The sequence below is a fragment of the Heterodontus francisci genome, chromosome 8, assembly GCF_036365525.1.
Source record: "Heterodontus francisci isolate sHetFra1 chromosome 8, sHetFra1.hap1, whole genome shotgun sequence".
NCBI lineage: Eukaryota > Metazoa > Chordata > Chondrichthyes > Heterodontiformes > Heterodontidae > Heterodontus > Heterodontus francisci.
Genome location: NC_090378.1, coordinates 95,780,517 through 95,808,113, shown reverse-complemented (window position 1 = coordinate 95,808,113; position 27,597 = coordinate 95,780,517). Strand labels below are relative to the sequence as shown.

The window sequence follows — 27,597 nt, the reverse complement described above, 5'->3', positions numbered from 1 at the left end:
CAGCATATCCCCCTCTCTACCATTACCATCAAGCCAGGAGACCAATCCTGGTTCAAAGAAGCGTGCAGGAGGGCATGCCAGGAGCAGCACAAGGCATACCTCAAAATGAGGTGTCAATCTGGTGAAGCTACAACACGACTATCTGCGTGCCAAACTGCGTTAGCAGCATGCGATAGAGCTAAGTGATCCCATAACTAACAGATCAGATCTAAGCTCTGCAGTCCTGCCACATCCAGCCATGAATGGTGGTGGATAATTAAACAACAAACTGGAGGAGGTGGCTCCACAAATATCCCCATCCTCAATGATGGGGGAGCCCAACACATCAGTGCGAAAGATAAGGCAGAAGTATTTGCAACAATTTTCAGCCAGAAGTGCCGAGTTGATGATCAATCTCGGCCTACTCTTGAAGTCCCCAGCATCACAGATGCCAGACTTCAGCCAATTCGATTCACTCCGGATGATATCAAGAAATGACTGAAGGCACTGGATACTGCAAAAGCTATGGGCCCTGACAATATTCCGGCAATAGTACTGAAGACCTGTGCTCCAGAACTTGCTGCGCCCCTAGCCAAGCTGTTCCAGTACAACTACAACACTGGCATCTACCCTGCAATGTGTAAAATTGCCCAGGTATGTCCTGTACACAAAAAGCAGGACAAGTCCAACCGGGCCATTTACCACCCCATCAGCCTACTCTCTATCATCAGTAAAGTGATGGAAGGTGTCATCAACAGTGCCATCAAGCGGCACTTGCTTAGCAATAACCTGCTCAGTGATGCTCAGTTTGGGTTCTGCCAGGGCCACTCAGCTCCTGACCTCATTACAGCTTTGGTTCAAACATGGACAAAAAGGCTGAACTCCAGAGGTGAGGTGAGAGTGACTGCCCTTGACATCAAGTCAGCATTTGACCGAGTATGGCATCAAGGAGCCCTAGCAAAACTGAGGTCATTGGGAATCGGGGGAAAACCCTCCGCTCGCTGGAGTCATACCTAGCACAAAGGAAGATGGTTGTGGTTGTTGGAGATCAATCATCTGAGCTCCAGGACATCACTGCAGGAGTTCCTCAGGGAAGTGTCCTAGGCCCAACCATCATCAGCTGCTTCATCAATGACCTTCCTTCAATCATAAGGTCAGAAGCGGGGATGTTCGCTGATGATTGCACCATTCGTGACTCCTCAGATACTGAAGCAGTCTGTGTAGAAATGCAGCAAGACCTGGACAATATCCAGGCTTGGGCTGATAAGTGGCAAGTAACATTCGCGCCACACAAGTGCCAGGCAATGACCATCTCCAACAATCTAACCATCTCCCCTTGACATTCAACGGCATTACCATCGCTGAATCCCCCACTATCATCCCAGGGGCTACCATTGACCAGAAACTGAACTGGAGTAGCCATATAAATACCGTGGCTACAAAAGCAGGTCAGAGGCTAGGAATCCTGCGGCGAGTAACTCACCTCCTGACTCCCCAAAGCCTGTCCACCATCTACGAGGCACAAGTCAGGAGTGTGATGGAATACTCTCCACTTGCCTGGATGGGTGCAGCTCCAACAACATTCAAGAAGCTCGACACCATTCAGGACAAAGCGGCCCGCTTGATTGGCACCCAACTACAAACATTCACTCCCTCCACCACCGGCGCACAGTGACAGCAGTGTGTACCATCTACAAGATGCACTGCAGCAATGCACCAAGGCTCCTTCGACAGAACCTTCCAAACCTGCGACCTCTGCCAACTGGAAGGACAAGGGCAGCAAATACATGGGAGCACCAACACCTGCAAGTTCCCCTCCAAGTCACACACCATCCTGACTTGGAACTATATCGCCCTTCCTTCACTGTCGCTGGGTCAAAATCCTGGAACTCCCTTCCTAACAGCACTGTGGGTATACCTACCCCAAATGCACTGCAGCGGTTCAAGAAGGCAACTCACCACCATCTTCTCAAGAGCAATTAGGGATTTGCAATAAATGCTGGCCTGGCTAGCGACGCCCATATTCCATGAATGAATTTAAAAAAAAATACTAAACAACCTTCATACGGGATCCTTCGGAATTTTAGATTTCCATTGTTTATTCCATCTAACAATATATATAGTTTAAAAAGTGGATCTTATATAGTCACTATGCATTTATTCCATAATGATTATATGATTAAAACTCATGGAAGGCCCAGCTCTGAAGGACCTGCTTTGCTATATAAACTTCCTATATGGCTAAATGGCTAGACCACAGATATCGATATGAAGAAAAGAGGATAATTCCTTATATGGCAGGCCCAAATTCAATAGAGGGAATTATGGATATCTATTTAGCCCTGTGGTCTGAAAAAAGAGGTTGTCATCCAAAAGAGCCTACCCCTGCTTATGGTCCAGGAAGGCCTCCATGGAGGATTAGCACTGTTTTAACTGATTTTTCTATTTCATTTTTTTAATACATGGAAGCCTTCCACAGTTCCATCCTGGCCCGGGTAAAGCTGGGGCTTTCATATATGGAATTAGATGGAACTGTCCAATATTGGGCAATAATGACATGGTCGAGGAAACCCTATTGCCAAAACCATTAATTTAGTATAAGGAATTAAATTCATAAGAAATGAGACAATTCATTAATTCAATGTAAGGAATTAAATTCATATGAAAATATAAGGAATTTTCATAATTTAATTCCTTACATTGAATTAATCAATTTCTATATGCAGGTTATAATTTATTTAGCTCTCTGTCACTAACTCTATCTGTACCTTATTTGACATGGAATTCAACCATTAATTTAAGGACCTCCTCCCATTGTTGAGCAAGTTCCAAAATGCCCCTTTCTCTCTCTGCTCTGTGATCAGCGTGCAAAATTTTAACTGAAGGGTTCAGCTCATCTGATTAACAGGATATGTCCTGAGGTACATTGCTTGAATAAAAAAAAATTTGTAATCTGATGAAAATATTCAGTTTTTGAAGCACGGACATAAATGATTTGATCCAGAGTCGTCAGGTTCTGCATGATTTACTTTCAGTTCTATTGTTGCTTGTAGATCATGGCTTTGGCTGTAAATGACATTATGTGCAAATAGATGTCTTCCAGTTAGTGTAGAGTTTAATGGATAGGTTAAAATGTGTGATGGAGTAACTTCCAGAAGTAGCCTCCTGACGCTTACAACATTTTTTAACCTGTGTTGCAGCGGAACCTGTTGGAAGATGACTCTGATGAAGAGGAAGACTTTTTCCTGTGAGTATGTGCACCTTGCAGTGAGTTTCAAATCCATAATACAGTTAACCATCTTGAATTACTATTGAAATCAATATTTGCTTCTTCTTTCTTTTCCATCAACCCAACTGGTGTTAGTTAAATAACACCAGTACAAAACCTTTGGTACTGGTCTTTGTAATTTATAATTGAATGTTTTTGTTTCTGTCTTTATGGCTGCATGAAGGCAAATTGTGGAGCCTTGGGGTCGCATACAAAGTTTAAATCATTGTTCTCGTTTAATTTTCTGATACCAACAGATCTTTATTTTCTGATTGCTTTATCCACCAGTGAGGCAACAGTGCATAAAAGAAGCCCTTTCCAAGTTCTAGACCCATAGAGCTCAAACACAAGCAGGATTGAGATTTTCTTTTAAGCTTCAATGGGAAATGCCAGGTAGTTCTAAATGATAGCCAGGTTTGGCTGTGGCTGCACTTGCTGTAAATTTGATTATTATTTGACATTAGGAACATTCCATTAATGCAAAACTGTCAGAATTGAATACTATATTTTTATAGCTTGGCAAAAAGTAATTCCAAAAAACCACTAACCACCTCCAAGCGCTTACCCATTGTCTCTCGAGACAAGGAGACCAAAGAAGAAGAATTCCAAAAAATGTTGCCGGCCCAGAGAATCCATTTTGTTCACTCTTTATCAGCAAGGTTCCATAACTACTTAATTATGCTTCAGGGAAGAATTTTTTATTTGTGTTAGAAGTTTATAATGTTGAACTGCGTGACTATGAGCAAAATATCACAATATGGTAGAAAGCAAATAAACTCTTTCTCCCCTCCTCCTTTGCCATTGGCAATGAAATGCTGGGGCACAGTTTCTTTGACACATCCAGCTGCCTGTACCTTTTAATAAGTATGAACCTAGGCCATGACTGTCGATAATTGGTTTGACTCAGTGAGGGGAAGGCACCAAGGCTGAACCCGTTGTCCTTGCTCAGTGTGCAGATATTTACTTTTTAGCAGGAACTATGGCTCTGGCTTTTCCCCCTCTTTCTAGCCCAAGGACATGGCAGCACTTCTGTCGCTGCCTTGTGTTAGGGTCTGAAGTTCTGTTAATGGATGATAAATACCTGATAGTTCAAGATAATAGGGTGAACAGGTGCTGGGTATTAATTAGTTAATCGTATTCAAGTGTGTGTATGTGTGTATGTATGTATATATATATATATATATATGAAGAGCCAGCCAGCACTGGACAGCAGAAGTAAGCTCTGTGACAAGCAATAAACAATCTACACCAAAGCATCCTAGTCTCAGTGTCTTCTTCACAAACAGGCTTGGAGATTTCTCTACCATTGGTAACAGAGAATGGTTGCCTGAAAGTGAAGATTGGAGACGAAGATGTGTTTTCAGACAGGAGATTAGAATTGGAGTTTTTTTTTTTGAGAAAGTTGTATTTGGAGGTTTTTTTTGAAGACAGATGACTGAAACCAAGTGTAAGTGTCGGGATATGATTTTTCCACTGCTGTTTTATGAAGCCAAACCTTACGATCAGTGGAAGAATTAAGTTGATATATGGGCACGGGTTATGCCTTTACCTAAAAGGAAGCTTCCTGCCAGAAACCAGATCAAGGGCAAAATGTTCTCGGAGTTAGAGGCTCATTATTTGGACGACGTAGGTTTGGACAAACTCTTGAAATATATGGATAAAATTTATATGAAAGATGACTTATTGAGTGCCTATGAGGCTTGGTCGGACTTTGATAAATTTAGAAAAATGGGTGGTTCTTCCATAGAAGAATATATTGTAGAATTTAGCTGACTATATGCAAGGTTGCAACTATTCTGCTTGGAAATTCCTAGATCAGTACTTGCCTTCAAATTGTTGGATTGTGCTAGGATATCGAACATGGATAGGCTCTCGGTATTAACCGGAGTTAGATTCAGTGATTCACTGTTCGATTGGATGTCTGACACCCTGAAAAATTTTTTGGGAAAACATTCCTTTCCGGCTGCTTTCATGGCGCAGATGGGCTCTGACGGGCAGTGATGCTGAAGGTGGAGGATACAATGCTAGCAGCATTTTGAGGTCGTTTTCAAGTGTGGGGCCAGACATCAGTACGAAAGGAGAAACACACACACACAACGAATGAGGATAGAGACCCTTTTGGCAGCTATAACAGATGGCAGGAATTGGGTAATTATGACAGAAGGATGAGCCCCAGGAATGACTAAGGGGTGGTCAACAGATGTGACTCCAAGTATCACTCTGTGTTGCATTGTCCAAAACGGAATAACAGGATTTTTGAGATGACGCATAACGTGGAAGGTTCGGACGGCAAAGATGACGCTACTGATCAATCAGAAGGAATTATACTGGTGACGAGAAGCTTCAGTCCGGTAATGGGTGTCCTATTCGCAAATTTGCTTAATTGCACAGTAATAGATGGTAGGTGTACATCCACAGTATGTGGAGTGGACTGGTTAAGGTGTTACATGGATTCTTTAAGTAAGGAAGACCGAAATAAGGTCAAAGAATACGACAGTTCTACCTGTTTCAGGTTTGGGGATGCCAACACGTTGAAATCACTAAAAAGAGTGGTAATTCCGTGTAAAATAGCAGGGGTAAACCATTTTATTAATTCAAATGTATCCAGTGATATACCTTTGCTGTTAAGTAAACCGTCTATGCAAAAGGCTGAGATGAAATTGGATATGGAACATGATAAGTCAATTGTATTTCGGAAATCTGTAGCTTTGCGGCTTACACAGTTGGGACATTATTGTATTCCTTTAGTGAGAACTAACATCTCTAAGAAGGATGTTAAAAATGTATTAATGGCATCCGGGGCTAGGGATTTAAAGGAGAAAAGGCAAATTATTTCAAAACTACATTGACAGTTTGCACATCCATCTTGCCATAGGTTGAAGATTCTGTTAAAAGATGCAGAGGTAATAAATGATGACTACACTAAACTTATCGAAGATATCAGTGAAAAATGTGATATCTGTAAAAAAAAATACAGGAGGACGCCATCGCGACCCATAGTCTCCCATTTAGCAAGGGACTTTAATGAAACCGTAGCGATGGACTTGAAGGTGTGGGATAAAGAAAAACACATTTTTATTCTACACTTTATAGACTTGGCGACTAGATTCAGTCTGTCAACGGTAATTTATAGTAAAGACAAAAAAGTAATAGTGGACAAGATAATGGAAAGGTGGATGGGAACAGGAATGGGAGCACCACCTAGGTTTCCAACTGACAATGGAGGAGCATTTGCCAATGATGAGTTCAGAAGTATGTGTGAAAAGATGAATACTGTAGCAATGCATACGGCAGCAGAAAGTCCTTTTAGTAATGGGATTTGTGAGAGAAATTATACCATGATTGACGAAATGCTCTGAAGAATTTTAGCAGACCAGCCAAATTGTAAATTGACTACCGCTCTGGCGTGGGCAGTACATGCAAAAACATGCTTCAAATGGTTGGAGGCTACAGCCCATATCAATTAGGTTATGGCAGGAATCTGAAAATACCTTCGGTAATGTGGGATCGTCCCCCTGCTTTAGAGAGGACTACAATTAGTTCAATTTTTGCGGAACATTTGAATGCCATGCATGCAGGAAGAAGAGCATTTATTAAGGTGGAATATTCAGAAAAAATCAGGACAGCTGAAAAAAAATAAGACATAGATGAGATTGAGTTTTGATAAATCTACACTCAAATTTCTAGCATTGGGTGACCCAGAAGAGATGAAATTGGTAATTTTTAGTGACGCCTCACACACTAATCTTTCCGATTGTTATTCGCGCGCAGCAGGGGTCATTATATTTTTGGTGGGAAGAAATTATAAATCTTGTCCTTTGGCCTGGGAATCAAAGAAAATAAAGAGGATAGTTAAAAGCACCTTAGCTGCTGACACACTTGCACTGATAAAAATGATAGATATGGGTATGTATTTATTAGGTATTTTAAAGGAACTCGTACAAGGAGCAATCGAAGAAGAATTTTCCTATAGAATGCTACATAGATATCTATTTTCTCTGGGACAATGTCCATTTGATGAAAAGTGTTGCAGAAAAGAGGTTGAGGCGGGGTAGCTTTGTTAATAAAGGAAGGTATCAGTGCGGTGGTGTGTAGTGATATAGGTGCAATAGATAGTGATGTGGAATCAGTTTGGGTGGAAATAAGGAATAGCAAGGGGAAGAAGTCACAGGTGGGAGTCGTCTATAGGCCCCCGAAGAGTTGCCTCACTGTAGGACAATGTATGAATCGGGAAATAACTGAGGTGTATAAGAAGGGTGCTACAATTGTCATGGGTGATTTTAATCTGCATATTGACTGGACAAATCAGATTGGCAGAGTTAACATAGAAGAGGAATTTGTAGAGTACATCAGGAATTGTTACTTAGAGCAATAGGTTGCAGAACCTACCCGAGAACAGGCGATTTTAGATCTAGTAATGTGTAATGAGCTAGGATTAATAAGAGATATCGTAGTTAAGGATCCTCTAGGGTGTAGCGATCACAACCTGGTAGAATTTCAAATTGAGTTTGAGGGCGAGCAACTCGGGTCTCAAACCAGTGTCCTGAACTTAAACAAGGGCAATTACAGAGGTCTGAAGAAAGAGTTTTCTAAAGCGGGCTGGAAAAATAGATTAAGGGGAAGGTTAGTGGATGAACAGTGGCAGACATTTAAGCAGATATTTCATAACACGCAGCAAAAATTTATCCCGGTCAAAAAGAAGGACTCGTTGAGCAGGATGAACCACCCGTGTTGAACAAAGGCAGTCAAGGAGATTATCCAATCAAAAACTAAGGCATGCAAAGTGGCGAAAACTAGTGGTAGGCCAGAGGATTGGAAATTTTTCAGGAACCAGCAAGAACTTCTACAGGTATATAAAAAGAGAGTAGTTAAAGTGAGGGTGGGATCCTTGGAAGATGCGACTGGAGAATTGATAATGGGGAACAGGGAAATAGCAGATAATTTGAACCAATATTTTGCATCGGTCTTCAGGGTGGAGGACACTATAAACATCCCACAGATATCACATAAGCAAAGAGCTAATGGGAGGAAAGATCTTGTAACAGTCTCTATCACGAGGGACGAAGTATTTGGCGAACTACTGGGACCAAAGGCAGACAAGTTGCCAGGACCTGATGGCCTACATCCAAGGGTTTTAAAGGAAGTGCCTGCAGAGACAGTGGAGGAATTGGTCAAAATATTCCAGAACTCACTGAATTCCGGGAGGGTCCCAGCGGATTGGAAAACCGCTAATGTGATGCCCCTGTTCAAGAAGGGAGGGAGACAAAAAGCAGGAAACTATAGGCCAGTCAGTCTAACATCGGTCATTGGAAAAATGCTAGAGTCCTTTATTAAGGAAGAAATAGCAGGACATTTAGAAAAGCCGAATGCAATCAAACAGAGTCAACATGGTTTTGTGAAAGGGAAATCATGTTTGATAGATTTGCTAGAGTTCTTTGAGGATATAACAAGCAGTTGATAAAGGGGAACTGGTAGATGTAGTGTATTTGGATTTCCAGAAGGCATTCGATAAGCTGCCACATAAAAGATTATTGCACAAGATAGGAGCTCATGGTATTGGGGGCTAGTGTAGTAGCATGGATTGAGGATTGGTTAACTCACAGAAGACAGAGAGTCGGGATTAATGGGTGTTTTTCAGGTTGGAAAGATGTAACTAGTGGAGTCTCACAAGGATCAGTCCTAGGGCCTCAATTATTTACTATCTACTATATCAATGACTTGGAGGAGGGGGCAGAGTGTAATATATCCAGATTTGTTGATACAAAAATAGGTGGGAAGGCATGTTGTGATGAGGATATAAGGAATCTGCAAGGGGATATAGATAGGTTGCGTGAGTGGGCAAAAACTTGGCAGATGGAGTTTAATGTTGGAAAGTGTGAGGTCTTGCACTTTGGTGGGAAGAATCAAAAGGCAGACTATTATTTAAATGCAGAGAGACTTCAAAAAGTGTAGCACAGAGGGATCTGGGTGTTCTTGTGCATGAAACACAAAAAGCTAGCATGCAGGTGCAGCAAGTAATTAAGAAGGCAAATGGAATTTTGGCCTTTATTGCCAGGGAGTTGGAGTTTAAAAGTAGAGAAGTCTTGTTACAACTGCACAGGGGGTTGGTAAGACTGCACCTGGAGTACTGTGTACAGTTTTGGTCCCTGTATTGAAGAAAGGATATACAGGCATTGGAGGCAGTTCAAAAGAGATTCACTAGGCTGATTCCTGGGATGAAGGGGTTGACTTTTCAAGAACAGCTGAACAGGTTAGGCCTTTATTCCTTAGAGTTTAGAAGAATGAGGGGTGATCTTATTGAAACATACAAGATTCTGAGGGTGGTTGACAGGGTTGATGTTGAAATGATGTTTCTACTATTGGGGAATCTCGAACTAGGGGACGTAGTTACAGAATAAGGGGACACTCATTTAAAACTGAGATGCAAAGAAATTTCTTCTCTCAGAAGTGAATGTCTGGAATTCTCTACCCCAGAGAGTTTTGGAAGCTATATGAAAGTATTTAAAGAGGAGGTAGATGGATTTTTGAAATATCGGGGAGTTGAGGGCTATGAGGAGCAGGCACGAAAGAGGAGTTGAGGTCTGGGGCAGATCAGCCTTGATCTTGTCGAATGGCGGGGTGGGCCTGAAGGGCCGAATGGCCTACACCTATTTCTTATGTTCTTATGGTTGATCTCATGCGTATAAACGAAATGTTAGAAAGAAAATAAATTTCCACAATAAAATGGGTTGAATCAAGTCATCAGTTGTTGGATTGTTTTACTAAGAGAGGTGTTTATTCGAAAAAAATTCTTGGATGTCCTCAAAGAGGGCCGTCTTGTGTTATTTTAAGTTAGGAAAACGTGGAAAAAAATTTTTACACTAAGATCGCTTTTTCTTTAAACAAGTTTTTTTTAAAGGGAGAATATACAGCATGTTAATGGCTGGTGCTGTTGAAAGTTAATAAATAATGTGAAGAAAAATGTGTCATTATTTTGTTTTCTTATATATATGTAGTTAATTTAAAGAAAAAAGAGGGAATTTGTTCAGGTCTGAAGTTCTGTTAATGGATGATAAATACCTGATAGTTCAAGATAATAGGGTGAACAGATGTTGGGTGTTAATTAGTTAATTGTATTCAAGTGTGTATATATAAAGAAGAGCCAATAAGCACTGGCTGGTGGTGGTGTTTGGAGAGCAGAAGTAAGCTCTTTGACAAGCTATAAACAATCTACACCAAAGCATCCTAGTCTCAGTGTCGTCTTCACAGACAGGCTTGGAGATTTTTCTAACACCTTGCTGAGGTTGGCGAACTTGGTGCTGACCATAGATTGAATCTGTGAGCTTCCTGGTCTATGTAGCTTAGTACCATGGAGCGAGGTGCATTGACTCTCTGAACCTGTTCAAACTACTGAGCTTATTGTTAAGTGACACCCATAACTTTTGTATCTTGTCCATTATGTAATTATTTTGTGGAGGCGAAATTTAAAACTACAAGGAAATAAAACGGATATGTCATGAGCAAAGGCTTCAATATCATTTACAAGTGTGTACTCCAGTGAAGAATAGTTATAATTCTATTCCATTTTAGTTGGTTCTCTGGTTCCATTCATCACGTGTGAATATTTTGTTGTGTGTTAATTTCTATATGGAATGGACCAAGAGGGAAATGTTTTGTTTTCTTCCTAATGTTACGGTCAAATGAGGAGGGGTTAAAGGGCCTTCCCTCTTTTCCCTCCTTGTTTGACCACAACTGGTTTAATTATTTCTTCAAGTGAATGTACTGGCCAATTGAGTAGGTGTTTGATTACTTACTTGCTATGATCATAACAAGAACCAATCAAACAGGTTTTCTTGAGTTAACAGAGGAAGAGGTTAACTTTATTGTACCACAATCGAACTAATAAAAATAATAAACCACGCGCCAACTTTCATACACACACACACACACACACACACACACACACACTAGAGGTTTACACACACACAAATAGGTTACAGAGTGGGGAAAGGTAGATTGGTTGAGTTAGAGTTCATAAAAAAGGTATGCAAAATTTGTGGGATTTGGTGATTCGGCTGGCTTCTGGCTGAATGCAATGGTTCTGAGGCTTTTAGTTTTAAGAAGGAGATGGTTGGTTTGGTGAATTTCTTGGAGACAGCAACATGAATGATTTTCTCCAACGGGGTATCTGCTTGTAGCCGTTGTATGCAAAGATGGTCAGTCAACAGGCAGGATTTGAAAGCTTTCAAGCTAGAGTAGAGAGAGAGAGAGACCCCCACTTAGGTCTGCATGTGTTAGAGTGCAGTTACTACTCCTTTGCTACAGAGAAAACACCAGTTTAAAAGCACAGATGGGGAGGGGCTTGTCACATGACAGTCACTCAGTGATTCAAACAGAGCAGTTAGCAGTATTTCTCTGCTTGCTGAAAGAACAAATAGTTCCTTTAAACTTCCTGGGTCTTAGTTCTTGCTGGGAAATGCAGACATTTTGTCTCCCTCCTCACAAGCATTGCAGTGTAGGATACAGTGTTACAAATTGGGTGACCATCCTAAGCTTTTCTTTTTTTAAATGTCTTTTTTTAAAAACTGATCTCCGGTCAGTGGATTAAAGAAAATTATCATTCAACAAAACGCATTGTCCGAACACTAATCATAAGTACTTTTTCCCCAACCTAATCATAGAGGGAGCATGCAGAGGAGGTTTACTAGAATGGTACCAGGGATGAAGCGATGAGAGAAGCTGGGGTTGTTCTTAGAGCAAAGAAGTTTAATAGAGGTGTACAAAATTGAGGGGTCTTGACAGAGTAGATGAGGAGAAACTCTTTCCACTGATAATTCAGCTTATTAACCAGAGGACTGCTTTAAGATAATTGCCACAAGAAGCAGAGGGGAGATGTTTTTTTTTTAAGCAGCAAGTTATAATCTGGAATGCACTGTGTGAAAGGGTGGCGGAAGCAGCTTCAATATTAATTTCAAAAGGGAATTGGATACATACTTAGGAAAAATTAGCAGGGCTATGGGGAAAGAGTGGGACTAATTGGACAGCTCTTTTCAAAGAGTTGGCACAGGCCTGATGGGCTGAATGCTCTCTTGTGGTGCATATGACTCCATGATTGAATACAATTAGTATTGGAGCCCATGAGGAGTCCACAACTGTTCCAGCTGGGGATCAGTGTTGAATAGAAGGTGCTATGCATAAGGTGGACTGATGGTGATCAAGACATGATAGTAAGAATAATGTTTGATAATCTATCCAATGTGTCATGTTTTCTTGTTTGTTTATTTATGATTTGTATGCCTATCCTGTTTCAGCACTTCTCATTCTATGTTTTTCTCCACAGAAGAGGACCTACTGGACCAAAATTTGGACCGAAGAATGACAAGATCAAACAGTATGTGCTTTAAGATGATGCCCAATATGATCATTTTTGAAATCATTTTTTAATGTAACCTTGAACTAATCTTGCAGTTATACAAAAACGTTATGTTTTCTTATTGTGGATAATAAAAAAAAATGTAAGCCAGTAAAAACCATTTAGTTCGCAGACCGAACGAATGATTCAGGAAAGGTGATATCAGTGGTGATATCCATAGTTGCCTGCCCTGTCAAATAGTCATGTGGAATGTTGCAAGAGCGTGATGTGAAAAAAATTGAAGTAAAAATCATGGCTGGAATTTTACACCACCTCCCCCTGCCCAGGAAAGGGCTGGCAGGTGGGGTGGGAGAGAATGTAAAATTGGGTGGGATGGTGGGGGGCACTGTGCTGGTATTTTACCAGCAGCTGGTAGGCGTTGGGCAGTCTGCCTACCCTTGGGCCGATCGAGGCCCTTAAGTGGCTAATTGGGGGCCTTTTTAGGGTCTCTTGCCGCTGCTGCATTTATTCATTACACTCCATCGTAAAATCTAAGCTCACCCCAAGATCAGGTAATGAGATTTGTACGCAGTATCTAGTAGCAAACCGAGGTTGGATTTGCCTGGAATTTAATTTTTTTTCTTGAATAGAAGACGCCACCCTTTCAAATGTAAGTACCAGAAGTGAATCAAGCCCAGATTTATGGAATCAAATCTACAATGGCAGTAAGAATGAAATGAATTTAACTAGTTTTAACACAACAGAGTGATCATCAGTCCTCAGCACAGAATTTGGCCAAATTAACAATCTGACTCTGAATGTATAAACAATGGCTGATGTAAGAAAGTGAATTCTCACTGGTACATTAGGAGGTGCTGCTCTGACCTCTGGGTTAAGTTATGTTATTCTGCATTGCACAATGGACTGTTGACATGGTATCCATGACATGGGTGTTTGATGAGGAGTCATTTTGCAAATGAGAAGTTTATTCCTCAATAGTAACGTCCTTTAGGTACCTAAGGCAGTTTAAGTTCGAGGGGTTTCCACTTCTATGCACAATAGTCCCTGATTTTTTGCCATTAAAGTTAATGACCAGGTAATTGCTGGCTGGTGAGCATGGAAGTGGAAAGCTGTGGCTAAAATATCCTCCCTCACTCGTCAAAAATAAGCCAGCATTTGCGAACTACACGTCAATATAAATAAGATTTAAGTGGAGTACAGTGCTGAGTCTCTGTACACACAGGGAAAGATTCCAAGTTGAGATATGTAGTTTGAACTACAAGTGAAATGGAACTTGCCGCTCTTGGATAAGTCTGACATAGTGGAATAAACTCTGGCTTTGCTCTTATTACACAGTTAGAGAATTAGCAAAAGCTGACTGTCCCAAAAGGCTAACCATTCAAGAACAACCCTGACATGAACAGGGAAACCACAACTACTTGTATTTTATATAGCGCTTTTAATGTAGTAAAACATCCTAAGGTGTTTTGCAGAAATGTTTATAAAGCAAAATTTGATGCTAAACCACATGCGATATTGGAGTAGATGACCAAAAGATTGACCAAAGAGGGAGGTTTAAAGGAGCATCTTAAAGGAGGAAAGAAAGGCAGCAAGGTTCAGGGATGGAATTCCAGAGCTTGAGGCTTTGATAGCTGAACACTCAGCTGCCAGTGGTGGAGCGATTAAAATCTGGGATGTTTGAGGCCAGAATTAGGGTGCACAGAAAACTCAGAGAATTGTAGGACTGGAGGAGATTACAAAGATAGGAAGCTTGAGGCCATGGAGGGATTTAAAAACAAAGATGAGAATTTTAAAAATCAGAGTGTCGCTTAACAAGCATTTACTCAGATTTTGTAATTTCAGCCATAAGTACAAATATTCCCATGTTTCTATTGGAGGAACAAAGAAATGCAAGTGTGTCTGGGAAATCCAAATATTGAAGGCAAAAAAATTGGTGTGCATTGCTCCCAGATTTTCTTTTTTTTTCCCTCTCTTTCCCTCTCCATCCCTCCTCCTGCCCCCTGTCATTCTTTTCCTCCAACCTTTTCTTCTATTCCTATTCTTCTATTCCTATTCAGTTCCATCCCATTTATTGCCATTCATTTCCCCTTCCTCTCATAATTTTTTTCCCCTACCCCTGCCTGCTCAGTCTTGCTCCTACCTGACCTACCTAAACCTAGTGCACTGAAGTTGGTCCCCATCGCCCCACAACACTGCTCACAGTGCTAAAGGTATGGATTGTGAGCTCTATAAATACTGTAGGAAGAAATTTCTCACAAGAGTACTGGCCCGCTGTACATGGAGGGACCAACCTGAGACTAGAAAGCAACTTTTTCCAGTGCTTAAGAAGCCAAACTCTGGGAGGAGCAGAAATGGTAGAGAGGAAACATACTCCAGACTGAATTTTGTTAGCAAATGCTGACACATTGACTGGGCCTCTGAAATGCCAGCATTAAACATTTTATACTCCTATATTTGTGGCAATGAACCTATTTCCTCCATTGTAAAAATGTAAAACTATGACTTGTATGACAGGTGCTGCCGCATAGAAATCGCAAAATAATCTTGGCTTGAACCTTGCCACATTAACTTGGCAGATTAGACTAAAGTCTCTGATTTTCTTTAGCTGATTGATAACAGGCTGAAACATAAATTGGCCATATAAAACACACCAATTTTTTTCCTGTGTACTTTTAACATCTTTTAACTACTCCCATCTTTAATTTTGGTCTGTTACTGCTGCTTCCCACAATTTCATTAAATAATGCCTGTTTCATTTAAAGTAAAGAATCTTATATTCCAAAAAACACATCACTTCCTTGGGCTGAATTTTGTCAGCTGCTGGGACCGAAAGTGGGAGCCGACCCCGTGCCGGCAGATGGCAGGATCCAGGGACGGCATTTTGCTGGTGGCAGCCAATTAACAGGACAATCAGAGGGCCGGCAGCCTTGGCAGCACCACTGCTAGTGGTGGCCATTGCTGTAGCTGCAGGATGAGGAAGAGGACACCTCTGTGCCCGAGGCATCTTTGAAGAGGATTTTTTTTTTTTACCGAGCCGGGGCCAAGCAGGCAGGCCCTGGCATTTGTGAGGGCTGAGAGGTGAGGTGTCATGCTATAGTGACAGCGTCTTAACCGTGGGGCACCCAATGCTGCTGGGGGGGGGCCCCCTCGTTGGGCCAGGGAGCAGTGATTAAGGCCCCACCCCAAGAGAACTCACTGGGAGGCCACCAGGGTTTATCTGGCAGTCTCCCCATATGGCAGTGGGCCCTTCCAACGAGCAAAATGCCGGCAGGGTGGGAAGTGGCCCTTAATTGGGCACTTAAGTGGCTCAATTGGGCGGTACATTGATGTTCCCACTGCTGCTACTATGCCATGGTGGCATTGAGCTTCCCTCCTGGTGCCTCCCCCCACTATATTACCAGCCTTCCTCCCTCCTAACCCAGCCCCATAGGGCTGGGAAAATTGAGCCCCTTCTTTCAATAAATTTTCCATATTGCAACGATGAAACTTCAGGTTGGCCATTTAGGACTGAAATGAGAAATTCTTTCACTCAAAGGGTTACGAATCTTGGCCTTTCTCTACCCCAGAGAGCTGTGGATACTTGGTCATTGAGTATAGTCAAGACAGGGCTCAATAGATTTTTGGGAATTAAGGGACAATGGGGATAGTGTGGGAAGATGGAGTTGAGGTATAAACATCAGCATGATCTTGTTGAATGACCTATTCCTGCTCCTATTTCTCATGTTCTTCGCTCTTGCACTCTCCCACGACGTGATAAAATGCTTATATAAATTTATCAGGTCAGAAGATTCATAGTGAATTATTTTTGACATGCAGTGACTGTCGTTAAATGCAGCAGCCGTTTTGATCAACAATATCCCGCAAGCAGCACTGACATGAATCATCAGTTAATCTGTTGCTTTATTGAAATTGGTTAGGGAAGAAATGTTGGCCTGGATACCTGGCGAACCACCCCCACCCCCCGCCTTTGAATGGGATCATAGGTTCCTTAACATCAGACTGATCCAATGGAGCAGGCAGCTGGGCCTTTGGTTTAATATGGATCTCTCTATCAGTACTGTACTTGAGTGCCATTCTAGATTACTCTTGTATGGAGTAATCGGAGCTCTCTATCCAGAGCTAAGAGTGTAACCAACTTTATCCGATACGTAAGGACGACAGATTTCCTTCCCTAAAGGACATTAGTGAAGCAGATGAGTTTTTACGATAATTGATAGTTTCATGGCACCATTGCTGAGACTAGCTTTCAATTCCAGATTTTATTATTTATTAGTTGAATTTATTAATTGATTGAACTTAAATTCCACGAGCTGCCAGGGTGGGATTTGAACCCAGTCACCTGAGAATTAGACTGGGCCTCTGGATTACAATCCAGTGACATTACCACTACGACAAAGTTTCCCCTATAATGCTGATTGACCCGCTGTGAATTTCTAGTATTTTCTGTTTTTATTGCTTTTTTTTTTCTTTTCAGGTTGTCCAATCTGTATGCTATACACAATTTCCTAGCTAAGGGCAAGGCAGGTGACCTCAAACCTCTGCCAATGTTAGTCTTTAATGGGCTACTGGAATGTGTGTGGCAGAATGGTTCTGGGTGGCTTTATCCCAAAGGTATCTGGGTTCTACTTTGCTGTTCTCTGAAATAGATCACCTGAGGTGGGAAGAATGTCACGTGGGAATTACAGGCATTCAACTCACTCCACGATACAGCATGTGACACATTACTTCTATTCATTAAAAAGAAAGTGATCATCTCTGAAATGGGAACTTCATTCTTGAGATTTTTGTTCTGGGAGCAGGTGTCAAGGAAATACTTGTCCAGTTAGCTGGGATATTTACTAGATTAAAAATATGCTGAACTGGATGACCACTAAAGTTCTAACATAATTAAATTTGTTTAATAGCCTACCTTCTTGGCTGTATTGAAACCAGAGTAGATTATTTGTAGACTAATTTGTGTGTCTGTTGGTCAGTGTATACTAACTTTTCAAACCAGTAACTTAAAAAAAGCTTCATTTAAATTCTGATTTAAACTTCTTGAATATTCTTTCTACAACATGCTGGGTTCCATTTAGTAATGTTGGCGCTAACAGTTGAGTATTTTCTATTCATGTTTTCTGTTACCATACTTCATTAAAAGTGACAGTGCTGGCACAAACACTCAAACACTTATTTTGTGCTACATAAAGGGTCTTATTTTAGGCTAGTCACCTTTTTACTTCACTTGCCTGTCTGCATGATCTCCTTGTGAGAGTCTCACTGATTTTGAATGATTTATGTAACATTACTGACTCCTCACGTCGAATGAATTTTCAGTAGTTGCAGTTCTATGTTGATGCATTGCAGCCTTCTCAAACCAGAACGTGGCTGTTGACATAACTTTAAACAAGGTTTGTTTTGTTTAAGATTAAAAATGAACACTGGGAGTGAATATTTCAAATCTATTCATTCTGAAAAAAAAATAGGCCTAAACAACTGCCAAATACATAGAAACATAGAGGTTACAACACAGGAACAGGCCATTCAGCTCACGGGTCCATGCCAATGTTTAGCCTTCAAGAGAAAATAGTATTAATCGCATTTATCAACCCTATTCCCAAGTCCTTTTATCATCATTTCCGTCGTCCATCTTTACTTTCATCCATCTAATCGTGAACATTGCCACAGTTTCTACCTCAACCCTGGAAGTGAGTTTCCCCCACCTTACAAATCTCTGTGTAAAGAAGTTCTCACGCTGTCCGTTCTAAATCCCTTAGAGCTATCACTCCTCATTTTGGACCCTTTAACTGCGAAAATGGCCTGCCTCTACCTACCCCTGTCCAATCCTTTGATAATTGTGAAATATTTCTATTGCTCTAATAAGTGTTCTAATGAAAAATACCCTATTTTTCAACCTTTTCTTCACATGTGAAGCTGAGTTGTACGCTCCCTAAAACCTCCACTTGCATCCTGATGAGTCCAATGCTGCACATGTACTCTAACAAAGCTCTTATTAAGGTTTTATAAAAATTTATCATTAAATTTTAATTTTCATGCAGACAACTATTGTCTAATTTGGAAACTTGGAATTATTACAAGAATAACAGCTTAGAAATGAGATGGGGAGGTGGTGGGTGGTGATATTTACCTGATTTCATTTGGAATAGTGAATTGTTCAGTGCCTTACCTTCCTAAGTCATGATGTTGGAAATTCAAAACTCTTTCAGGGAATTGGTTTTGAAATGATCATTTTCCACAAGCTTATTGCTTTTAAAGAAAGAAAGAACTTGCATTTATGTAGTGCTTTTCACGACCACATGAAGGCCAAAGTGCTTGATAGTCAATAAAGTATTTTTGAAATGTAGTCACCTTTTTCTGGGAAATGCGGCAGCCAATTTGCCTATAACAATGTGATAATGATGAGATGATCAGTTTTAGTTGGGTTGGTTGAGGGATAAATATTGGCCAGGATACTGGGGAGCACCAGCCTGCACTAAAGAGAAAGCTGCTGAATTATTGTTTACAGAAGGACTTAATGCCAGTATGTACTCAATGGGCTGAATGGCCTCCTTCTGTGCCATAAATGACTCTGACAGTTTCATATTTTCATGTAGTACATGGATTTTTTCAAATAATTTGCATTACATCATTGTACTAAATGGTTAGTATACTGGTTAGTCTAATATCCCTGCATTTTGAACTGGTCCAGCAATATCGATTTTTCAGGATTGAAGACCAATGAAGTACAAATAAGTTATTGTTGGGTTATGAGGTTGACTTTTGTAGCTCAGGAGAAGATTGATGTTGGTGGACTGTGGAGGCAATGGTTTACACAAGGCTTTGACTTTCAAATTCTAGTGGATGATGGAAAATTGCACATTTGAGGTTCAGGTGGAGTTTTTTTATTTATTCTCTGGATGTAAGCATCCTTGCAAAGGCTGCAGTTATTGTACATCCCTCATAACCCTGAGAAGCTCTTTGTGGGCGGGGGGGGGGGTGGGGTGCAGGGTGGTCTTCGGAGTGGTTTGATGCAACTGACTGTGGCAGTTAAGAGTAAATAAACCATGTTGGTGTAGTTGTGGAATAATAGGCCAGACCAGGGAAGGACAGGAGGTTTGCTTCCCTAAGGTCTGATGGTTCATGGTCACCTTTTACTGATGCCAGCTCTATTTTTAAAAAAAAAACTGAATTCAAATTCTCAAACTGCCACGGTGGAATTTAAACTTGCATTCTCTAGGTTATTGGTGCACTGGAGTAGAGATTGAGACTCATTCGCTGTCTTTTAATTTGCATTGATACCAGCAAAATTTCCTTTTGAAAAATCCAGTTTTCCTAAAAGTTTCAAATTTTTACTCAAAGTATAAACCACAATGTCCTGGATAATCTGAACTTTAAAAAGTTTATGAATGTTCACATTAAAAATTAAATTTCTCATAATTCCTGTACCTGTTTGACACTAATCTTCCTTCAACATCAAAAAAGCTTTTTTCTGAAAGCTAACTGAAATCTTGACACTCTCCAACACATTTACAAAGAAGGAACTATATTAATTTGTGCTGATTTTTTTTTTAATTCTAATTTATTTGTAAAGGTTTCAATTTAATTCACCTTTCAACATCTTTTCCTGGAGAAATAATTCAAAGCAGGATCTTATTTTTAGAGATGCATAAATATTTCAAAACAAATTCATGTGCTACTATCTTTCTGTCATTATATTTGACTAGTGGTACACCATAAATCCTACCTATTTGAAAAGTGCTGGACATTTTATCCTGTTTCCTATGCAAAAGACATCAAAATTAATGTGTAGTGATTAATGAGCCATTGTCCCATTGAAGTAGAGAAACAATAACTTGATTAATGCTAGATTGAAATTATGGTTTCTCTTCTGTATTATGAATTGTGCTTAGCTTGACACCACAAACGGGGGGAATTTTAAGTGCTCCCCGCGGCAACTTTGGAGGTGGGGACAGCATATAATTGGGCGAGATAGTGGCAGGGAGGGGGGGATTCCCGGCCACCTTCCCTCCTCCACCCAAATTAAGTTCGGGGTGGAAAGGCCTGTGGACGGCCTTCCCGCCCCCCTGCAAATTGAGGCCAAGTGGACAATTAATGCCCAATTAGGGGCCGACCTGCCTATGCCGGCTCCGGTGGGGGTGGGAGAGGTGGGGGTGTCCCTTGTTAAAAGACAGTGCCTGATTGAGGGACCCGGTATCAGGAAGGGGAGGAAGGGGCAGACTAACAGCCACCCCCGTCCTTGCTTCCGACCCTCCTCTACACCCCCCTCCCCCATGAGCACCCCCACCCCGTGAAACCCCTCCAGCCCTCACCTCTGCCTGGGCCCAGCACCTCCAGTGAGTCCAGTACTGGCAGCGGCTACCGCCTACGCGATGGCGCTGCTCACTTGAAGTGCTGCCAGCCATTGATTGGCCAGCAGCTCTCAGCAGGCTGGACTTCCATCGGCGGAGTCCTTACTCCCAGGGAAGGCCCCCAGCTGTCTACTTAAGTGCCTAATTGGAACGTAATGTGGCAGACCTTCCCCAGAGGAGGCGACGTGGGGCTCTTGCTTTGGCCAGTGGCCAAGACCCCTGTCACCCAGATAAAATCCCAGCCATAGTGTGTGTTTGTGTTTTTAATGGTCTACTGTCGCTCTTTGATCTCTAATCTTCCTCACGTGTGCAAGCAGCAGGAACCAGTGCTATGTGTCACAAAATATTTTTTATTTGATCCTCATTTAAATGCCTTTACTGTCACTTTTTTAAAAAGCAAAATGTTTTACCAGCACTTCATGATGGATTATCACATCTATGGTTCCTTAAATAGATCCAGATATTTAAGTTTTAACGGTGGGGGAAAGAACCGTGGGATTGAGATTCTTCAATGTGATCATTAGTAAATGGCTACATCAAATAAAACTTCTAAACCCCAAAATCATTTTATAAAACTAATTCAAAAATAACATGAATCAAAGCATTTTATGTTAAAACTAGAGACAGTAGGGGCAGTGGTATGAACCACATACTCATTCAGTCCTGTACTTGTTCTGAAGTCTCAACTCGCCTTCTCAGTACTGCAGCTGTCTGTATCTAATAAGTCACGGGCATTAAACAATTTCTCTTCATTCCTTTTAAGTCACGTTCCCACATTTTAGATACATTTTTGACCTCAGAAGTATTCATACAGAAATAATCATTAACAGCCAGAAATCTAGATTTGCTTTGCTGGCTTATCCTTTCATTTTTTTCAGTAGATAACGTGTTCCATTTCTCCAATCCATAATGCTGACCCTAGTTCAAAATACCATTGCAAGGATATTGGCTTTGAGGTCAGTTGATTTCAGATTTTGACCAGTACTTGCAATAAATGAACAAATAATGGGCCAGATTTTGCTGCCAAAATAATGGTGATGCTAATTGCGTCACAGTTATTTATGTGTAGATAGTGCAGCAGCTTCAGGCATGGGATAAATGCGCAGCTATCTAAAAGTTGCTGTCCGAGTTGTGTATCTCCACCATTGGCTTCAGAAAAAGTCATTTTGCTGTCTGCCTCAACATTAACGTTCATTGAGTGTTGTGAAGTTGTTGAATTTACATGGTAGATATGAACTAAATCCACCACAGATATTTAAGGCTTGTAATTACAATCGTAGGTACACTTTTAACATCATGATTGTTAATTTCTGCCAAACAACTTCACTGACACCGAAAATTATCTATTACAAATATAGTCTCATGTTAAATTTTTTGTGCAGATTTTTAAAAATTACTTTTTAAAAATTCTTTCTTTTCCTTTCTGTCTCTCTTAATCCAAACACTTTTCCCCGTCTTTATTTCTCTTTCTGTACCTGATTTGACATGAAATTCACCCCTTTAATTCACCCTTCTTCTCTGTACTTCTGTTTATTTCCTAATCTTGAATCTCCTTTGTTAAGGAGATGCCCTGTTGGTTGCCCTGTTCACTCAGGTCCTAGATGCCCTGTTTCCCCTGCAACGCTTCTATCAGTTTGCACTTTCTGCAATATTATGGACAGTATTTTGAGCTGAAGGATACAGGGGCAAGTCTAAGTAAAGGCACAAAAACAAGAAAAGCTGGATTCACTCAGCAGGTCTGGCAGCATCTGTGGAAAGAGAAGCAGAGTTAACGTTTCGGGTCAGTGACCCTTCTTTGGAACTGACAAATATTAGAAAAGTCACAGATTATAAACAAGTGAGGTGTGGGTTGGGCAAGAGATAACAAAGGAGAAGGTGCAGATTGGACCAGGCCACATAGCTGACCAAAAGGTCACGGAGCAAAGGCAAACAATATGTTAATGGTGTGTTGAAAGACAAAGCATTAGTACAGATTAGGTGTGAATATACTGAATATTGAACATCAGCAAGTGCAAACCTGAAGAAAAACAACCTGAAAAAAACAGTGGGTAAGCAAACTGAACAAACTAAGATGAAATGAAATAAATGCAAAAAAAATTGTAAAAAATGTAAAAAGGAATGCAAAAAAAAAAAAGGAAGAAAAAATAACTAAAAATGACTAAAAATGAAAGTAAAGTGGGGGGCTGTCATGCTCTGAAATTATTGAACTCAATGTTCAGTCCGGCAGGCTGTAGTGTGCCTAATCGGTAGATGAGATGCTGTTCCTCGAGCTTGCGTTGATGTTCACTGGAACACTGCAGCAATCCCAGGACAGAGCTGTGAGCATGAGAGCAGGGGGGAGTGTTGAAATGGCAAGCAACCGGAAGCTCAGGGTCCTGCTTGCGGACTGAGCGGAGATGTTCCGCAAAGCGGTCACCCAGTCTGCGCTTGGTCTCCCCAATGTAGAGGAGACCACACTGTGAGCAGCGAATACAGTATACTACATTGAAAGAAGTACAAGTAAATCGCTGCTTCACCTGAAAGGAGTGTTTGGGGCCTGGGATAGTGAGGAGAGAGGAGGTGAAAATGGGCAGGTATTACACCTCCTGCGATTGCAAGGGAAGGTGCCCTGGGACGGGGACGAGGTGGTGGGGGTAATGGAGGAGTGGACCAGGGTGTCGCGGAGGGAACGATCCCTTCGGAATGCTGACAGGGGAAGGGAGGGGAAGATGCGACTGGTAGTGGCATCACGCTGGAGGTGGCGAAAATGGCGGAGGATGATCCTTTGGATATGGAGGCTGGTGGGATGAAAAGTGAGGACAAGGGGAACCCTGTCACGGTTCTGGGAGGGAGGGGAAGGGGTGAGGGTAGAGGTGCGGGGAATGGGTCGGACACGGTTGAGGGCCCTGTCAACCACAGTGGGGGGAAATCCTCGGTTGAGGAAAAAGGAGGTCATATCAGAAGCACCGTCATGGAAGGTAGCATCGTCAGAGCAGATGCGTCGGAGACGGAGAAACTGGGAGAATGGAATGGAGTCCTTACAGGAGGTAGGGTGTGAAGAAGTGTAGTTGAGGTAGCTGTGGGAGTCAGTGGGCTTATAATGGATATTGGTAGACAACCTATCCCCAGAGATGGAGACATCTTAGTTTGTTCAGTTTGCTTACCCACTGTTTTTTTCAGGTTGTTTTTCTTCAGGTTTGCACTTGCTGATGTTCAATATTCAGTATATTCACACCTAATCTGTACTAATGCTTTGTCTTTCAACACACCATTAACATATTGTTTGCCTTTGCTCCGTGACCTTTTGGTCAGCTATGTGGCCTGGTCCAATCTGCACCTTCTCCTTTGTTATCTCTTGCCTCACCCCCACCTCACTTGTTTATAATCTGTGACTTTTTAATATTTGTCAGTTCCGAAGAAGGGTCACTGACCCGAAACGTTAACTCTGCTTCTCTTTCCACAGATGCTGCCAGACCTGCTGAGTGAATCCAGCATTTCTTGTTTTTGTTTCAGATTTCCAGCATCCGCAGTATTTTGCTTTTATCTAAGTAAAGGCAGGTGGCATTAAATGCTCTGGTACAGCAAAATTTGACTCAATAAGAAAAATGTCCTGTCACTGTATAGAGCGAAATTATATATTCCATTGACCAAAATATTTTTTAACTCAAATTCACTCTTATCTAAACTCAAGCATTCTTTGCTTGCACATTCCTGCCTGTTGCTACCCTCTGCACCAAATGATAAATCGACAACTAGATTACACAGGAAGCAAGAGTTCTGAATCCTGATAACTTCCCTACTCCAGACCTTTTTGCATTGATCGGCAGTTAGCTCATCCACTAACATTTTATATGTAAGCGTAGTAATAAAGGAACAGTAATCATTTTATTGGGGCTGCTTAAATATCTTATAAATAAATGTCCAGTTAATTAGTGGGACCAACAAATCTCAGTCTTGTAATTTGTTATTTAAGAAAATAATTTAAATCTGAGGAGTAGGCAAGGTAGCAGCTGTTGATGCGATATTTGTGCAGAATACCCCTTTTGAAAACCATCAAACAAAACTCTTGCTGTTGACAAATAAAACTCTGACTATTTCCTGTGGTTTGTACTTCCCAGTAAGACAAGTTTATACCATTTTTGTTGTCAGTCCCTCAAAATGAGGATGACACCTGCCAGGCATTCATGATTTGTGTGTCCTCCAGTGACTCAGCAGGCCAATCCCAGAACCCCGATTTAAGGGCAGAGAGGACAGGAGTTGCCCTGGGGAAAGTCAGGGGCATTCTCAAGCCAGGATTCTGCTCTCTCTCTTCATTTTTGTCGCTTCTCCACAGCCAAGTTTATTCGGTCAGTTTCCAACTGTGTTGCGGCTTGTTGGATGAGGCACTGCCACATGGCATAGATTGTCGCAAGTTCCTCCCATGCATCGGTGTCAATTTACCTCCTCTTTAGTGAGGCCTTCAGAGTGTCATTAAAACATTTTCTCTGTTCTCCTTGAGATCGGGTGCCATCCTTAAGTTGTGAGAAGAGGATCTGCTTTGGAAGCCAATAATTTGACATGATGCAGTGTCCAGACCAGCGACCTGATTTTGCATGATCATGGTTGCGATGGTGGAGGAATTGGCTTTGGTGAGGATGCTGGAGTTTGTTCGCCTGTCTTCCCACTGAGCTTTGAGTATCTCGTGGAGACACTGCCGCTAGAAATTCTCCAGCGCCCAGAGGTACCCTTGCTAGGTGACCCAGGTCTCATGGCCACATGGAAGGGTGGTGACAACAACAGCATTGTAGACTAAAGCCTGTGTCCTATTTTGGTGATCTCTGTTGTCGAAGACCTGGTTGTGCAAATTTTGGAAGGCATTGCTAGCACAGCTGATTTTGTGCTGGATCTCCACTTCAATGGTGACCTTTTGAGAAAGGCAGCTGCCAAAATATGCGAAGTGTTCAACGACTTCTAAAGCTTCCCATCAATAATGAATTGCTGGAGATGTAGATGCTTGTCCGGGGGGGGCGGGCTGGTGGAGGATTTTGTTCTTGCTGATATTGAGCGAGAGATCAGCCCTTTTATATGCAGAGTTGACGAAGTTAAGGATGGTCTCAATGTCATTTGCATTGTGGACCACAACTGTGCAGTTGTCGGCATATTGTAAGTGCTCACACGAATCCTCCTCTTATCCGTCAACGAAGACATCCTTCCAGAGACCCAGTGTAGTTTCCGGCCATCCAGGCGAACCACAGACATGATCCTTGTCATTCAACAAATTCAAGAAAAATGACTGGAACAACGCAAAGGGTTGGAAGGGCAGGTGATGGTGTAGTGGTAATGTCACTGGAGTAGTAATCCAGTGGCCCAGGCTAATGCCCTGGGGACATGGGTTTGAATCCCATCATGGCGGCTGGTGGAATTCAAATTCAGTTAATTAATTTTTTAAAATCTGGAATTGAAAGCTAGTCTCAGTGATGGAGCCATGAAACTATCATCGAATGTCATAAAAATCCATCTGGTTAACTAATGCCCTTTAGAGAAGGAAATCTGCTGTCCTTACCTGGTCTGGCCTACACGTGACTACAGACCCACAGCAATGTGTTTGATTCTTAACTGTTCTCTGAAATGGCCTAGTAAGCCACTCAGTTGCCGAGGGCAATTTGGGATGGGCAACAAATGCTAGCCTTGCCAGCGACGCCCACATCCAGTGAAAGAATGAAAAAAGGCCTCTATTAATGTCAAAGACATTTGATCCCATCAGTCCCGAAGCCCTTTAGAAAGTTCTCCAGGGACTTGGATGTCCAATAAAATTTGTTACTATTCTGCAACTTCTGCACGTCGGTATGACAGCAATGGATTGGAGACCAAGCCCTTTCGTATCCAGCCGCACATCAAGCAAGGCTGTGAGATTGCACCTACTCTCTTAACTCTGTACCTCAGCCATGTCATGGAATTCATTCGTGACCAACTTTCACAAGAAGTCATGATTGAGTTTTGACTTGATGGGAAACTTTTCAACCTTAACAGGCTGACAGCCAAAACAAAACATAGCATATCCATGACTTACAATATATACCATTACAGACTTGCCAGCCTTGAGGTTTTCCACCCTGTACCACTAACATGGAGGTTGGACACAAGGCAATTATTAAATCATGCCTACCATGTGAACTTTGAAGTGATCATGTTTACAATAAAAGAAAATTTTGTGGTTTTGTGCTTGTAACCGTACTATCTGATATCAACATCAAATGTTGGAGATTTCAAATGTTTTCTTGCTTGTAACTTGTGGTATCAGTGTAATGATATTGTGCTCCATGTAACAGCTGTTACATCTATACATTTAGACTCCATTTCACAAAAAACCCTGTGAATTACTACAATTCTCATTCTACACGTTTTCTTAATGGTCAGCTAAAGGGAGATGAACTTGCAGGCCTACCTTTGTAAAATTACCAATCTCCCTTTATTACTTTCTACCAGAACCTATTGGCAACCATATTTTCAATGTTATTTTGTATTTATGATTTTAAAATTAAATTCACATGTGATAGTTCAGTGGATAATTGTATTGTGTGGTGTGATACTAGGCCATGCAGACTGGAATGAACCTGAGCATTCCTGGGTTAACAAAGTAAAATTCAATCAGAGTTTCTACTGCCATGAGGGTCAGTGCCATCAATTTAAGA

At 41.5% G+C, this 27,597-nt stretch overlaps 1 protein-coding gene across 2 annotated transcripts in view; it reads left to right on the top strand.

The window, feature by feature from the left end:
* Positions 1-27,597, top strand: part of vamp4 (vesicle-associated membrane protein 4) — a 95,547-nt gene that overhangs the window by 28,877 nt on the left and 39,073 nt on the right. For both annotated transcript variants that reach the window (XR_010975565.1, XM_068037787.1), the window contains exons 3-4: positions 3,180-3,226; positions 12,567-12,617. Coding sequence is in view for 1 of the 2 variants with exons in the window: in XM_068037787.1 (XP_067893888.1) it covers positions 3,180-3,226; positions 12,567-12,617 (98 nt within the window). In the remaining variant the exon portion in view is untranslated. The remainder of the gene's footprint in view (positions 1-3,179; positions 3,227-12,566; positions 12,618-27,597) is intronic.